This window comes from Pieris napi, chromosome 13 (assembly GCF_905475465.1).
Source record: "Pieris napi chromosome 13, ilPieNapi1.2, whole genome shotgun sequence".
Lineage (NCBI taxonomy): Eukaryota > Metazoa > Arthropoda > Insecta > Lepidoptera > Pieridae > Pieris > Pieris napi.
In genome coordinates, this window is record NC_062246.1 from 469,905 (window position 1) to 487,412 (window position 17,508).

General features: G+C 35.6%; 2 protein-coding genes across 4 annotated transcripts in view; one reads left to right on the forward strand and one right to left on the reverse strand.

Moving 5' to 3' along the window:
* Positions 1-5,459, forward strand: part of LOC125055180 — a 33,810-nt gene extending 28,351 nt beyond the window's left edge. For 2 of the 3 annotated variants that reach the window (XM_047657478.1, XM_047657477.1), the window contains 6 exons: positions 536-664; positions 753-2,354; positions 2,495-2,667; positions 3,419-3,582; positions 4,478-4,716; positions 5,014-5,459. In XM_047657478.1, coding sequence (XP_047513434.1) covers positions 536-664; positions 753-2,354; positions 2,495-2,667; positions 3,419-3,582; positions 4,478-4,716; positions 5,014-5,362 — 2,656 coding nt within the window. In that variant the 3' untranslated portion in view covers positions 5,363-5,459. Of the gene's footprint in view, positions 1-535; positions 665-752; positions 2,355-2,494; positions 2,668-3,418; positions 3,583-4,460; positions 4,717-5,013 lie in introns of those variants that run through there. The other variant, XM_047657479.1, reaches the window with a different exon arrangement.
* A 362-nt stretch (positions 5,460-5,821) lies between these two features.
* LOC125055193 lies at positions 5,822-15,596 on the reverse strand. The gene is made up of 7 exons (XM_047657520.1): positions 15,274-15,596; positions 13,123-13,246; positions 10,688-11,055; positions 9,644-9,759; positions 9,475-9,567; positions 6,573-6,665; positions 5,822-6,089 (listed from the first exon to the last, which is right to left on the reverse strand). The coding sequence occupies exons 1-7, from the start codon at positions 15,509-15,511 to the stop codon at positions 5,997-5,999; spliced, it is 1,125 nt and encodes a 374-aa protein (XP_047513476.1). The 5' UTR covers positions 15,512-15,596; the 3' UTR covers positions 5,822-5,996.
* Positions 15,597-17,508: the final 1,912 nt, after the last annotated feature.

The following is a 17,508-nucleotide window of genomic DNA, read 5'->3' on the forward strand; positions in this document are numbered from 1 at the left end:
AGGAGAATGTACTTAACATTATTAATAAACTTAACTTTTATAAAGAAATTAAAGTAATTATATGTATTGATTCTCTTATCCTGACAAGTGTATATCGGAATTGTATAAATACCTGCTTGTAGAAAGATGTTCATCCACAGCAGCAGGCATAGTACAGCTGTCTGAAGGTTCACCATACGAATGTTTTCTGCGGGTTTTTCTATTTTCCGTACTAGCTTTTTCTGTTCAGATCTATCTTCTATCATCAACTTTGTCGTACCTAACGTAAAATATTTATAAAAGTTGATATAAAATATTTAAATCAAATAAGTTTTACTGAAAAATAAGTGAAAATCAAAAGCGATTCATATCTTGAGAATAAGTGATACCATTTATTATAAAACAATCATGTTGATATGTTATTGTATTGATAGTTTGGAATTTAAGGATGGAATTCTTACTAGAGAGAAGAAAAGGGCGGCTACTGCTACTGGCGGGAAGGAATTCTTGTAGAGTACGTGAGGTTTCCTACATATGGTGTGATCGTTGTTTGCAGAAACCCTGAGAACGCGTCAGTGATCTCTCCCCATTGGCTGCTGAGTGCAGTCCGCTCTCAGCTCCACTTCTCCCAACTCTGCGCCTGGCGAGCCACGCTGTACTCTGAGGATAGACCTGCTGAACGAAGGTATAGCAAAAGTATATGTATTATATTTCAACAACAGAACTTTAAAGCTACAGGAATAATAAATATGACTTATTTGATGTGTTTGCAGGAGAAAACTAAGCCGCGAATCGTGCAACTTTAAGAAAATCGAAGCCAACTGTGACGAGACTGAACTGGACGAGCGCAAGCTGAACATCATCTACTCCATCGAGCCGGGAGAGACCTCCCCCGACTTTTCTCGTCCCCCCACCGACCACACCTTCCCCCTAGCAGACATCGGCACCGACCTCTACCTCAAAGTTTCCCTCGAGAGCCTCCCGAGGCTAGACAAGATCCCTCACGTCAAATGCACATGCAAACGGAGACCCAGCGTCGACGACGAGGAACTGGTGGGAAAGCTCAAAGATCTCACTCTGGGCCCGAGGAAGTACCCCTCCGACGCCATCAACTCTAACGTCGGCGTCGGCGGTAGGCGCCTCTCCACGGAGTACCTTTACTCTTCCTGTGATAAAAAGCTCCTCGACGATCGTATGTTGACGCCCTGCAGCGAGAGCGGAAAGCATAAGTGCAGCTGTGACGACGAGTCGGACGACAAGAAGCAGGAGACGAAGATGTTAGACGAGAGGCGGCTGAAGGAGATAGCTAAATACAAACGACGTTTGCGGAAAGAGAGCAAACTCAAAAAACTCTGTGATAGCACGTCATCCGACGGCGAAGCGAAGAAGGAGACTCACACCTCGATACCGATCCTGCAGGCGGCCAGATTCGACAGGTTCAGAGCCATCGGCCGCTACCGGAATCAGACTTACCTGACATTACCCGCCAGTAGAATAGAAAGCAGATCTCCATTCGTAGAGCCGGTCGACGTTCCGCCCTTCGAGTTCAAGAGGACCAACACGATCGGAACCCAGACGGACGACGTTCAGTGTCAGTGCGGAAACGCCGTCGAGATGAAGTGCCCCGGCTGCCTGGACAGAGGCATGGTCAGATCGGAAGGCAGCTACGACTTGGCCTTAATAGAGAACGGATCGAGGCGGAAGTACGAAGAAGACGAACGTTCTCTAAAAAAGCTTAAATGTGATATAAATAGTGATATAAGTAGTGATAAGTGTGATGAAGTTATAAAACGGCCGAAGCTCAGACGTTTCTTCCCAATAGTGGACCGGATAGAGAGAGTCATAAACGACAGGGTTCACAACAGTGATATAGCAGAGTTGAATTTACGCGATGACGACACGGTGTTCTCGGTCAAACCGGAACCCAAGCGCCAGAAGACGTACTCCATAAACGAAGATTATGTGTGCTTTGAGAAGTGCGACTACGGATCTATTGACAAATGTGATATGGAATCTCCGAAAGACGAGGATCCCTTCAAATTCCCCGATAATGCAGAGTCTAACTCGTCCAACGGTGAAGTCGGTAGAAGCGACGATCGAACGTATAAGCCTTTTGACAATGTAGCAGACAATAATTTAGAATTAGAGAAAACGAGACAGGGCACACAATCGGATGCGGACAGAAAAGGACAAGAGAATCAGATTCCGTCTCCGACGGAGATGGACAGGTTCCGCTGGCGTTTCGACTCGGCTGCATCCATGGTGTTCCACACCAAAACCGGTCTGCCCTTGACTTCTAGTCCTGCACCGCTGCGTCGGGGAAATAATTGTTTCGACTTTGACGATTCGATCAACGGAGTCTCTGACATTAAAAGGTGAGATGTTCGACTAGCATTTGTGATATTTTATTTAGACCATCCTTTTTGTGCCTGTGATGCTGCTCTCCAGTTTAAGTTGGTTTTGGTGAAGTAGTAGGACAGAGCTCTCTTATATTTGTTATACATTATGCTTTCAGTGCTCTATTCCACCCGATATCCCCCCCGTCCCCCGCTGCCGTGTCTCCCGTGTCCCCTACGCGGCCACGGGCGCCTCACCCTCGCACTCAGCGACCGGCACCTCTTGACACACCGCAAAGGAAGAAGACGCCCGCAACCAAACTCAGGATTGGAACCAGTACGGGCTTGCTGGGTAAGATATACATATAATTTACCAAAGGAATATTTTATTTCACTGATTTTGAGTTCTTACTTAACGGCTTAACGTTCTGAAACATTCTTTTGGTCAGGCACTAGCTGACCTGGCTAACTTCATTCCGCCATTCTAATAATATTCAGTCTAATAATATCGTGTTAACTTTAGTTAAACTTAATTTAGGATTTCTTTAAGATCATAACATTAATACAACTTCTTTGCAAATACAGAAATGTTTTAATGCTTGCCATTGCGACAGAAGAATGGCAGTTTTACACATTAGGCCTCTTTTCTCTAGCGCCAATATTGCGATACTGCATGTTAAAGCACTTTCTGATATACAACATTTTTTGTTTTGTCATCCGGCGCAAGAACAAAGTTGTAGGTAATTTTGTCAACATATGGCACTACATGCTGTTTGCATTCGTAAAACTAATTAATTTATTTATTTTTATTCGATAACTTATACGATATTTTATTACTTATTATGCTATTCGGAGCGAAAAAGAATCCACCAGAAAAGAGATACGGTCCAGCCGATCTTGAGTTGGTGTAACTAACACGACTTTGTTTTATATATTTAGATATACGTACTGTATTCTGTGATTGCTTACTGTTTTACGTATTACCAAAACATATTTTTCGATTTTATAAATTGTTACCTTACTGTTAAGCTAAGTTGGTTAAAAGCGAGAAGAACAGATAATAGGTGGAAATGAGTTTCATTCTTTTCCCTTCATCCTTGCAGGAAGCTTCGAGGAGTCTGCTCTCAAGGGTCGCCTGGAGCCAGTGGCGACGGTGCACGGCTTCACAGCAGAGCTCGGGGCCTCTGGGGCCTTTTGCCCACCGCACAGACGACTGCCAGTTACCGTGTTCTTCTATGCGCCCGGGGGCACCAACGCGCCGTATATGGTGCGTCACCAGTGATATTTAATACTAGATTTCACTTGCGGTAGACCTCGATATCTTATAGGCAATTGTGTTTCATTCAATAAGAAGGACCTTTAATCAATCAAATTGGTTCATTTGGATGTATGGTTATATTTAAAAAAAAAATTATTTATAAGTACACATATCCATATTATAAAAGAAAACACTTAGATAATATACAAAGCCAAAATAGATTACATTTAAACAACAAAATATATATTTTTATATATTTATGAAACAGAAAACAAAAGACAATTGAGTACATTAATAGATAACAAATAGAAAACTGAAATTAAACATTAACAGATTATTAAAGATGTTGTTATCTTAATATTTTAAAGAAAAAACTAAATTGTGACTACTGCTAAATATTTCCTCTTTCGTGAGGTGGAACCCCGAGATGCTGTTGAATATTTTATCTTCATCACTCGTATGTCAACATTCTCTAACGAGACATGACTGTATGTTAGTGAATAGGACTATTTTTGTTCTTTATCTGCTTAAAATAAATATAATCTGTAATATCCAATATGAGCAGTGTTGGCCTAGTGGCTTCAGCGTGCGACTCTCATACCTGAGGTCGTCGGTTCGATCCCCAGCTGTGTATCAATGGACTTTCTTTCTATATGCGCATTTAACATTCGCTCGAACGGTGAAGGAAAACATCGTAAGGAAACCGACATGTCTTAGACCCAAAAAGTCGACGGCGTGTGTCAGGCACTGGAGGCTGATCTTTACTTGCCTATTAGACATGAAACAGATTCAGAAATCTGAGGCCAAGACCTAAAGATGTTGAAGCGCCCCTGATTTATTTAATTTAATATCCAATATAATGTTATATTTTATTTATGATTTATTAGATTCTCTCCAAATTCAGGGTCACATAAACCTCGGTCCCGGTGGGTACCGCGTCGCCCGTTCCGGCACCGTTCAGGTGTCCCTGTTCAACCCCCACGGGACCCTGGTCAAGATGTTCGTGGTCCTGTACGACTTGACCAATATGCCGCCACTCGCGCGCACCTTCCTCCGCCAGAGGACGCTGTATATGCCTGCCGGTGCTGATCCGCCTAAAACCCACGAAATGCACAAGTGGCTGAGATATTTGATACATCTGAGGTTGGTACGAGAGTTGACTCATACTCTCTCCAGTGTAATATGGCGAACACGTTTTATTCTTCCACAGGCAATGTTAAGCAAGAGAACGTTCAGCCTCATGTGCCAAGAAACAATTTTTGCAAAGCTAAATCTTGAGTGGAATTACAAAATAATATTTCTATATTCTCGCATTGACAGATAAATTATCTATTATTTGATTAATTTTCAAATTCATATAAAAAAACTTACGCATACTCTAAAATTTATCACCAAAGTTGCATATTATATATGTATGTTAATAAGTTTATTTATTTGCAGGTTCATGACGTCCAAGTCAGGAAAACTCTACCTCCACACAGACATTCGTATCCTAGTATCTCGCAAAGCCGATGTCGACACGGCCACAGCACATTCCGCCTTATTCAAACCGATTCCGACCAATCGCGACGACGCAGCAGCCGCGTCGGCGAATCAGAGCTCGGAACGTCAAACCGACCAATCACGAAACGGGATTTCGAATCGAACCCCCAATCGCGTGTTCGGCGGTTGCAGTGAATTTGACAGCGAGATTAAGCGCGAAATATGTTACGAAAATCAAAATAGCGTTTCGTACGAGCTCAGAAGTTTCACGTATGCTCCAGAGAATCCCAGATATTCCCCGCGATAGTATTCGGCCGTTAGAGAGAGTGTGTGTGCCTGTATATGTACGTAAATAAATGTGTTATCGTATGTAATAATGAAAAAATATATTTTTTGGTTTTTTATGTGCGTCTTTCATTTTTACCCAATAGGAGAGAACTTTTACACCAACAAGAGAAATATCCCAAGACAGAGATTCTCAGTTTTTGAAAGTTATCAACAAACGGTGTAAATAAAATAATTAAAAACCAATATACTGTAATCTTGTTTAATTCAACAGAAAAATACTAATCTCATTTGTAATTTGCTGTTTTACAGAATTATTGTACAAGGTTTCCATGAAGTATTAGATTTATTTATATTTTTGTTTTGGAACCTAAAAAAATATTCTCTTGGTCTTATAATCTCAATTAAAAACTTTTAAAGTGTAATAATTCTTTAATTCATATCCAAATAAATGTCTACATGCACACACGTCACAAATAAATAAAAAACATTATAAAAACACTTGCTTACAAAATAATATTTACAAAAATAAGATATTTACAAAATTAAATAATAATAAATAACTTATTCTAATTTGCGATCGCAAAGCCTCAATTGTACTTCAAAGTAAATATGACTATTAATTCAAACTAATTGGCTGAACTGAAATTAATGTGTTAAGACAAAGTTAGGAGGGGCTTAGTTGGATACATCTGTGCTTTTTCTTGGACTCTGTATGGAGAAACTTCGGCGTCAGTCTCTTCGTTCTCCTGAAAAAAAAAATGGTCGTTTTTAAATTTTAACCCTTAAAGAAATAAATTACTACGCCCATCAGTAACCTGGGAATCTATACTTATATTATTAAGAGGAAACATTTGTGTTTTTGTATGTATGTTTATAATGTTTTCACACAAAAACTACTGGACCTATTTTAACAATTCTTTCACCATTAGAAAGCTCCATCTGCACTGACTGACATAGGCTACATTTTCAAAAAAAATATAGTGATCCCTAATATGAAATAAAAGAGATAGCGGGAAAAGATTGGAAAATAGTAGCGAAGATGAGAGACATTTGAGCAGGCCTTCACTCCGTCGGAGGTTGTATAGTATATTAAATATAATAACATAAACTTCGTGTTATCCTATAGGACTCGAATACAGGATATCTTTATTTTCCCTTCTTTTTTTAACACCAGCTTCATACAATTTTTTTAGGAAAATAGATATTCTGTAATAGTTTTCAAAGGTTACCTCCGGGATAATACTCCTTGACCATGGTCCCCAGCCTGGTTCTTCCTCATGGTCGTAGTGGTGTTGATGTTGAGCGTGTTCGTAGTATATCACCTGCAATGCAATATAGACCTTTTGATTTACAGAACAAAACATATCAGACTTACATAACATAACAGTAATCAAAATAATATGAAAATTACCAAAATTATAACATCGGCTTCACGACTGGTCATTTTAGCGCATATATTTTGTTATTAATTTAAATTCTCATGGTGAACGTCTCACGTTCTCATGGTCATTTAACTATTAATTACCTACTTAAGATGTCACGTGGAACATGGTGTAATGGTTGCAGCTCCTTACAAACATTGTGTAAAAGGGCGTTCTACGCCCTTGATTTGAGAACTGGCAGTAAATGTAAAATTAGAAGAATTTAATATATATTTATTTTTTGACGTTCATAAGTGTACATTGTGTTACGTATATGAGTTGGCTGTGGGGCCTAATCTCTGTAACGATTTCTATGAGGAGAATAAACTATGTATGTAATTATTAAGTATATGTAACCTTCCTGATTTTGTAAATTTAAATATACTAGAAATGATCATAACTTTTACTATAACAAAATACCGAGAATTTATCAGTTGAGTTTAATTTCAGGTCAATATAAGGTCGGTGAAAGCACTGTCTGGGTGAATCATGAGTATTATTCAACTATGAATAAACAGTAAACTAGTAAACTAGCCTCTCTTAGTTCGATAAGAAAGATCGCTTTTAAGGAAAATAAAAAATAGCAGAACTACATTCCGTAGAGAGCTAGGAAATTCTAGATCTCTACTTGTCTTGTTGTCAAAAGAACGAGTGGAATTATTTACAGAAGTTAGCACCAGGTACTAATTAACTCAATTAAAAATTCTCATTTATGTAGTGGGCCCAACTAAAATAGTAAAATATTACCAAAGGAATAGTGAATTAGTGTGTATGGCAAGTAAATACGAAAAAGAAACAGTACCTACTGAGAAAGCATGACACTCGATGAAAAGTAGTAGGTGCTTTGCCTAATGGAGTATCCATTTACCGAAACCAGCCTCAAGTAAAGTAGTATTTCAAAAACCGACGTAAAATATAAAAGTCAAACCACTACTGTAAAAAAAATCTCCGTCTATCAAGGTTCTAGGGCCGTAGGCTGGCAATACAAATGCGTTATTTCCTTAGTTATTTTTTAATGCGTGCGCAGGCGGTTGAAGTATTAATCACAGTTTCACCGCAAGCTTTCTCTGTAGTTTCCTACTTTATCTGGTTATGGTATTTATCAGGGGCTTACGGCGCTTCTTATCTTGAATAAGGTCTCAATAAATTCTGTGAATTTCCACGCCTCTTCCCTTTGGCAAACTTTCTTCTGACGATCCTTTCCCTTTCCCGATTTGTCTTCCGCCAGCGGCATCCGTTGTTATGTTGATTCCTCTATCTTTTATTAAGTTAAATATAAACCATTTGCGCGGAAAATAAACGACTTTAGCTTTAAAGTGGGTACAACTGTAAGGTGTAATTTTTTTTTGTTTGTTTTCATGTCATTTCGTTTATTTGTATTAATTGTACTTGTAAAAAAGGGTGCATGTACTTACGAGTATGTACGCGCGTAAGAAGTTATACTTCTTTGGCTTTCTTTATTTTTTTTAAATATTAAATAATTAATAACAAATATTTAACGTTAATAACTTAATAATATTTAATATTTAGTATATTATTCAATTATTAATTAATAATAATTATTATTATTATTTATTATTTTATTATATTATTCATTCAATTTAATAACTACGTATGTTTCATAACCTTTTAACTAAGTAACAATAGGTCTTTGTGAAAAAGCATTGCTAAATTTCTTTGAAAAAAGAACTAAAACTCCTTTATTTGTTTAAAAGGTAAATGTCATTATGTTCATTCAAAATTCTTGGCATAGCTGCTAACTTCACGCATATTCTATTTCTTTTTACTTGTAGATTGTCTTATTCCCATCTCGCTCGCTCACGCTATAATCACACTGACAACTTTGTGTCTCAGGTGCGCGCGCATCGTAAAATTTCACTCTCATCAATTTTTCATAACGCGCCTAAAGAAGTATAACTTCAAAAATAAAAAAGTATGATGAAAATTAAGTTAAACTTATTTAGTTTAGATTATATATTTATAACGATGAATTTTTATCAATGTGTATAAGCATACAATAATGCAGTAATTTTGTTTTATGAGCATAAATCATGTTTAAGTGAATATTTTATTACCAATACATAATATTCAGCCATAATGTTTCGGTTCACTTTTATTACCAAATTGCAAAACCGTTTGACAACTAGGTAATTATCACACCATGAAAGTATAGGTCCCATACAAGTAATAATAATAATCACGGCTTTATTTCAATTAATGACGTCGATTAACATGAGTATTTAAGAAAGTTATGCGTGTGCAGGTTAAGTATATAATAATTATAATTATGATAATTTAACTAATGGGTTGTCATTTATATGTGCAATGCCTACCGACTTTCACTTTTGTTTTAATAAATGAGAGATAGTTAATAAAGACTAATTGCACACCTGTGATAAATAAGAATGCGTAAAAGTTAAACTACTATATAGAACAAGGTTTTCGTCCCAAATTACTGAATTGATTTCGTGTTTTTTCTTGTTAGACAAGTTTTTTATTAGCCTTTGTGTCAGTTTTCTCATGATGCTTTCTTTCACCGTGCAAGCGAAATTTAATTTTGTTAATTGTGCTCATAGATTCAGAAGTCCATTGGTGCACTGCCGTAATTCACAAGCACGGGTCTCAGAACACTACTACATATATAAAAGCAATACCGCCGTCGTACACGTCAGACAGTGGTGGTTTGACTAAATTTTTTGTGTATTCTTACCTTCTGTGGTTCCTGGTGTTTCTTTTTCAATTCCACCCAGAATCGCGCCAAATTGATGCCCAGACCAATCAACGCAATTATGAAGAATTTCACCTATAACAAATTACATTGGGCGATTAAGAATTTAATTATTATCATTAAATTGTTTCGTACTAAAGACGAGGCATACCTGCAACTTGAAGGATAGAATCTGAAGCAGTGTCCCGATCTTGGCCTTCAGAACGGCTCCGAGGAGTAGAAGTTTCAGGATAGCCTTCTTCTTCTTCTTCTTTTTACCTCTTTGCTCTATAATTATACCCAAGTAAATACTCATGCACCGCATTATTATTAGTTACGCAGAGAGCCAGAAATAATTATTGTTTGGGCGGAAATCGAATCAAAATGGAGTCGGCAACGGCGGATTCAAAATTGCAGGTTCCCGCGCAATGTTTTGATCCAACAAATAGCACTTGAAAACATTGCCCTGTTACGAAATATGTAAAAGCATTTGAGACACTAGAAAGTCATGTCTTTAATTATAATGTTAATGAGATCTTGAGCAAAATATTTTCACGGCGTGTTCTCACGCAAACTGCACTTGCCAGTTTTCGATATATTATGCTATTACTACAGATAATATATTCGTACGCAGACATTTCGACTTAGTGTTGCTTGTTCCGAGAATGATTTCGTCTAATTCTAAACTCTGAAAAACTGAGTATACTTTTCTACGTTTTGATTACATAACTATCATCTACCTTCTTACCTTGTGTACTCGTCATGCTTAGAATAGGAAAATAGATAATGTAATATAAATAACAGAAACACAAACAATCTACCACAAAAATAGTTCAAAATCCAAATAGAAAAACTAGTCAGCGCGAATCTCAACAACTACAGTGTAATTTAACACGCCCCTCCAAAACGGCACCTAATTTATCTATATTAATAAAACGTTTTCAAGTTCAAAGGGCTAAATGTACATATATCTTGAAGCCAAACAAAAATAAGGGTGGACATAAAAATGTCTATCAAAGCGAGACTGACACAATATATTTCCTTTTAATATTTATAATTATGTAGTAAAACCGCGATCGTAATTCAAGAAAATTTATAGGTTTTGTGTCAACTCAGGCATTACAGACAGAGAGATTTTTTTTTGTATTTTGTGGTGAAGGTGCTACTTAAAGTTACCAGAATTTGCCCAGTATCTAAAACTACTAAGAACCATCACCTGCTACCGTGCTTCGATCAGCTAATCCATTCTCCGCATTCTCTTTTTCCAATACGTGATCAGCTACAGCATCTAATGCTCCCTCCCCAATCTTCCACATATCTTCAATAATTCCTCTCCCTTCTAAGACCCTTCCCTTTCTTTCCATTCCCTCTACTCCTATATTCTCCACACGCCTTCCTTCTAATTCCAATCCCTCCTTTTCTACTAAGTGACCTTTCTCTTCAGCCTGTTTCATCGGCATGACGATTGGATGTAGATGTATTTTGGGTGGTTTCTGCTTTTTCTTCATTTTCTTCTTCTTCTCGCTTGACGTTGTAATTGTGATACTATCTAAGCCTCCATCGTGTTTTTTTCTGGCTAACGCCCTGGAAAATAGAGTTTTGTCTCAAAGCATCAAGTTATTTATATCCAGGTGTGAGCAGGAAGGAGTAATATAAGTGTCCCTAAGATTATCATTCTGGTGTGTAAAAATGTCTCAACCATGTAAACCTATATCCTTAGTATAGTAATTAGTTTCAGCTTTCTGTTTTTCTTTATAATATAGTATGTTAGTTTTAATTATTGTGAAGTTACTATTTCATTAAACCATTGGAAGAGCGGAGTACCCTGATGTACAGGTCTTCCTAGTTCAGGGGCTCCAATATCGGCTAAAAATTTAACTTGTTATTGAATTTTTTTTAAATTTTGAAGTGAAGACTTGTAATTGTCTAAAACCAAAGTAAATTTTGTAGAAAACGATCTATTTGCTTAGTTCATTTTCACTAAAACAACAATTGAATGGACGCACGTTAAGCTAAATTTAATTTGTAAACAATGACAGACAACTTTTACTTAAATCAATATATAATGTTATACTTAACTAACACACCTCTGTTAGTGAAAGTAGGGACCTTAAACCTATATGTAACTTGGCCTTACACCATCTGAACATTAAGTAAATAGTCGTCTTAAATCATAGTCATAATTATGCAAGTTAAAACTGATCACGCTATTCTTTAGAAATAACATAAATGCTTATTTTTACAATACGACCACGGAAGCTACACAAACATTTATGTGTTATAAATAATGTAGTCGTAGATATATTAATGATATCAGCAGGTAAGGACTTAAATTCTTAATTTTTTTCTATGTATCCCGTGCCATAGAAATCGGTCAAATATGTGTTACATATTTGGATTGAGCAGCGTTGGCCTAGTGGCTTCAGCATGCGACTCTCATCCCTGAGGTCGTAGGTTGGAGCCCCTTCTGTGTACCAATGGACATTATTTCTATGTGCGCATTTAACATTCGCTTGAACGGTGAAGGAAAACAGCGTGAGGAAACCGTCTTGCCTTAGACCCAAAAAGTCGACGTGTCAGGCACAGGCTGATCTTACTTGCCTATTAAACTGACAAATGATCATAAAACAGATGACATCTGAGGCCCAGACCTAAAAAGGTAGCGCCACAGATTTTTTTAACCTATTAATCATTAACAACGAAGTCGAAAAAAATGTCCTACGCACAAGTTGCAGGTACACGTGATATGGAAAAGTTTTTTATCGTAAGCAGCTAATTGTAAACAAAATCCACGATCACATGTGGTAGTGAAAGTGACGTTTGGGGTCAGTGAAATTTGACGAATACCAATGAGTAAGGTGTTTCCTTATGTAGACCAGTTTCTCTTTTGATAGCAATCAATACTATTGTTTAATGAATGGATTTTTCCATTCTCTTTGTCTAGAGCCGAATTTTGATTTCCCCAGTTTTCTTGTTTAATTATTACTGTTATCAGTGTAATTTAATGAAATGGTTGATGGATTGATGAAAAAAATCTGTGGCGTTACAACCTTTTTAGCTGGGCCTCAGATTTCTGAATATGATTCATGATCATCTGTCAAGTAGGTGATCAGCCTCCTGTGCCTGACACAAGCCGTCGACTTCTTATTGGGTCTAAAACAAGCCGGTTTCTTCACAATGTTTTCCTTCACCGTTCGGGCGAATGTTTAATGCGCACATATAGAAAGAAAGTCCATAGTGTACAGCCGGGCATCGAGCCTACGACCTTAGATATGAGAGTCGCACGCTGAAGCCACTAGGCCAACACTACTTTCTTCCATTAAATTAGATCAGTAAAAGCGTGTAGCTGTGTGTTTTAATGCAAATTTTACGTTAGTGTTAAATATACACACATAGATAAGCTGTATATTTATAGTGCAAGCAAATTAGCCCTAGTTAGACTTAGTTTTAGAATTTAATTATTCGAATCATTAAAAATTTTGGATATTAAAAGTATCTTAACATTTTACATGTGTTATGTAAATGAATCATGTATCCATAGACCAGTTTTTAAAACAACATTTGTATGTAACTAAACCAAATAAAGTTTCTCTCAGTTAAAGTTAAAAATTAGAATACCGTTGTAGTCTTACATCCACTATCTGTACATACCTGGCCATGCCGTTCTGTACCAGATCAGAAAGGGAGAGAAGAGATTCCTCGATCTCTTTCCCGAGGGTTGATGGCATTTCTTGTAGAGAACGTCCGGATGATCTTACTTCGGCATCAGCGGCATCTGAAAATAATAATTAACCCTATAGAATCTTTAACATACAAACCATATAAATACAAATGTAGGTAAAGAAATAATATATAATATCGAAAAAACTAATCGTAATATTTGCAATACCTTACGTATAGAAACTAAATTTTAATAGATTAACAAATTTTTACTATATTTTATAAAAAGATCCGATAGTCTGCTAAATGCTAGGGTTTGTTTAGGTATGGAAACCTTTCTTGTTCTTCAGCGCGTATTTGAAATAAGTCTTTAAGCGAATCTGTCTTGTGGTTATGTGAAGTAGCTTCCCATTGGAAGCATCTACTCATCTGCTGCCTAGAGCTACTCCCGGTCTTCTAACTCTAGAATTTGGTGACGTTTTATTTGTCTCACATACTGTTCTATGGTGAGTTGGCTAGCAAGTTCGTTCGGGTGACAGATTAACCGCTAACAGCAATATAATTTTTAAAGAGAACTTTGTAAGACAATGTCGTGTTAACATTTTAAATACACAACTTAATGTATTCATAGATCATGCAAATTCATAGACTATGTTTTATTAGAACTAATAAAACTATTTCTTATTAAGGAGTTAATTATAAATATATAATTTATTTCAAAAGGATTTCACTACAATGTCTACATATAAGTCAAAACACACATTTAAAAAGGAAACAAGAGAAAGCAGAGAAATTATGTAGAAAGTGAACAATTATTAAATATTAAAGGAATTACTATTTTAATGTATGTTATAGTACTATTGTGGATATATAAAGGGGGCAAACGGGCAGTCATCGCAGCCCATGGGCAACAATTTTAATGGTTACGTTGCCGGCTTTTATCCTAGCTATAAGTTCCACAAAAAAAACATGTTGGACATAAAGTTTTATTTCTTATTTTAAATAAGTAGCTCTATGGTGTGCATTAAAATGGTTAGCAGTTTTTTATGTGGTAATAGCATCGTAATGGTAACAGACACAATAAAATTGACTTTTTTTATAATAAACCCCAGGATGAATCCCATTGCATCAAAACTTGTGTGTGGCATTGCTACAATTCAATTATGAAAATGAGGTAAGCAGGTAAGAAATATAATCGTATGATGATAATAATTATTGGGCTCGTTGAAAGTGTGAAGTATTGTTATAACTGCGTATTCCCCGGTCGTGAACACAGCTCGATTATACGCCATGAAAGACGCGTTATAAAACTTGGATAATTATTATGAAGGTAAATCAAAACTATTGTAAGAATTTATAGCGCTTATCATTTCTAACCATTTTAGGTTGAATATATTAAAGATTCTTTTCCTGTTTAATTTATATATTTAAAAAAAATATAAATCTCTCTTGTCTCTGCACAAAGACACAATTAAAAATTTCGTGTAGCCTAACTTAAGGCTAATTAGTAATTTAAACTAACCTAATTTACTAAGGATTTTTAACATAAGAAAGTGTTCAAAAACACTACTGACAGTTTGATTACAATAGCTTTAAATCTCAGTCTTCAGTTCAAGATATGATTGTCAATTTTCGTATTTTAAACGTGAAACGGAAAGTCGCTTCTCTCCTAGCCATAATATGAAACACCTTAACTGAGATTGAAACTGTGTTAACGCGATATTTCCTTATATACCCTAGGAGTCTTTGTACATATACATAATACATATATACATAATTTGATATTTTACAATTTACCGCCCTAGTAATGGTGTTTAGGATTCAGGTCGTTGAATTCGTTGCGAAAATTGGTTTAGACTTAGTTTAGAGCTAGACTGGACTTCAACTGTGATATATACATAGGAAAATATATAACTCCATGTGATGTTATGATTTAGATGTAAGAAATGTGAATGTTATTATTTATTCACATTTTAATTAATTTATTACGGGTAAAAATATAAAAGTACAGCACTGAATATGGTTTATATATTAAAGTCTATGTATTTTTTTCTAGTAAATTAATTTTACTTAATTTACTTATATTCTTTGTTGTATAATATTATGTTAATTAATTAATTTTTGTTTTTAAAAATAATTTACCTCGCCACATTCTCCTCTGTTTGTCAACTTCCTTATCCCATCCGTCGAGCATTTTCCCCGCCTTTTCTTTAGCACAACCCCAAGCATCATCTCCACCGAAACAGTCCAAAATAGACATAAAACTAGGAGCAAAATTCTTCCCTAAATTCATTACATAATCATAAGAACTCTCTAATATGCTAGCACTCTGTGCTGTACCAAAAATTAAGAGGAATATAAAAACTTTTTGGTGAGCCATTTCGAATGTCAACTGTCAAAACGCGCGGCTATTTTGAATTGCGCGGGCTCGCGCTTTCACGTCCAAGGTTGCACTGGCTGGATCGTGAGAAAGCAGGGCTATACATACTACTTTCTTAACACGTTTGAATACATAGACGGGTTTAATTTAATGTCTGCTGTGACCTTCTTTGATATGCGGATGTCTCCTAAATGGCGGATATAAGTAAGCTTTTTGGCAATTTAACATTTAATCGTTCAGATTTAAAATTATTGTTTTAAAGTGAATTTTAGTCTTCTAACCAAGAAACACAAAAATTTAAAGAATAAAAATAAAAATTAATGTTGCTTTACAAACTTTCTTTCTGGAAAAGCGTTAACAGGGGAAAACCCCATCACTAAACTAGATTTCCATGTCGTAGTTTTCATTACAACCAGGATATTATTATTATATCATATACATATATTCATTTTTATTTTGAAACTCGTGCAATTTGTCAAACTTTCGCGTAAATTAAAAATATATTACCGACTTTTGAAGAGAAAATTTTTCTTAGTTTGATTGATGTTATTTTATTTTGTCTATATTTTCACACGGCTGTTAATAGATCAGCTTAGTGAATAAGTTAATGATAGTGAAAACCGACATTCATTGTATTCTGTCAAATTAGCACAGTATAGTCAATTGTCATCTTTTCACAAAAAAATCTAAGATGTAATCAAGCTAATGTAATCTATGTGAAGATGAAGAAGAAAGTCAGAATCTATATTAATGACTTCAATCCTTTATTAAGAGTATTTATAATTAGTATTTCTAGTGTTACTTAATAAATATTATAAAATAAATCAGTGGCGCTACAACCTTTTTAGGCCTGGGCCTCAGATTCTGTATCTGTTTCATGATCATTTGTCAATCTAATAGGCAAATAGGTGATCAGCCTCATGGGCCTGAGACACACCGTCGACTGTTTGGGCCTAAGTAAGCCTCGCGATATTTTCCTTCACCGTTCGAGCGAATGTTAAATGCGCACATAGAAAGAAAGTCCATTGGTGCACAGACGGGGCTCGAACCTAGGCAAGCCGAAGCCACTAGGCCAACACAGCTCACTTGGTAATTAATTACGGAAGTATAATTTTTTTTTAAATTTTACATCTTGCGATTCTTTAATAAATATCAAGAAAAGTAAATCACTTTATACTAAAAATAAAACGAACTACACTTAAACAACGTGTATGCATAAACTTGTACAAGATAATATGACATCACAAATTTTACACACGTATGTGTGACATAGATATGAATTATATTAGAACATAAGCAAGCTAGCAAGAGAAAAAATTAAACAAGCAACCATACAATAAAAAACAAAAACTAATACAAACTAATACTAAATATAAATTTAAACCTCATTCAGAACATGATAAACAAAGTTACGGTAATTTGAAAGATTGTTCTAAAATATTTCAATATTTTCATCAATGTTAGTAATCAAGTTGTAAGAGCGAGATAGCCACTGGACCATTAAAAGTAGCAGACAATATTTTTCATAAGTATACGAATGGTTTGTGGCTAAACTAGTAGAAACAAGCATTTAATTAAAATATCCTTATTGTATGAAACATACGGACTGCATTATAATGAGCTACGTATATATCTCGATTGTCGCAGATATAGTTCACAAAAAAGAAAAATAACGAGTAAGAAACAGGAAAAACTGCTTTGTTCTGTCCGAAGGTTACCTTGTTTGTGAATTTATTATAATTTGTATTGTGATAAAACTCATTTCATTGTATTCAAACAATTATCAATCCAATAAAATCTATCGTGTTTATTGTGGATATATTATGTAGTATATGTATTTAAGGCCAACACTGCTCAATAAATGTATGTAAGATAGAAAACAAAATTGGAAACTAAAAGTAATTTTGATTAAAATCAGTGGTATTCCAACTCAGGGAGCAGTCAAACCCGGTTTTGAAAATTTTAATATAGATTTTTTGTGAGTTTAAAGTTATGAT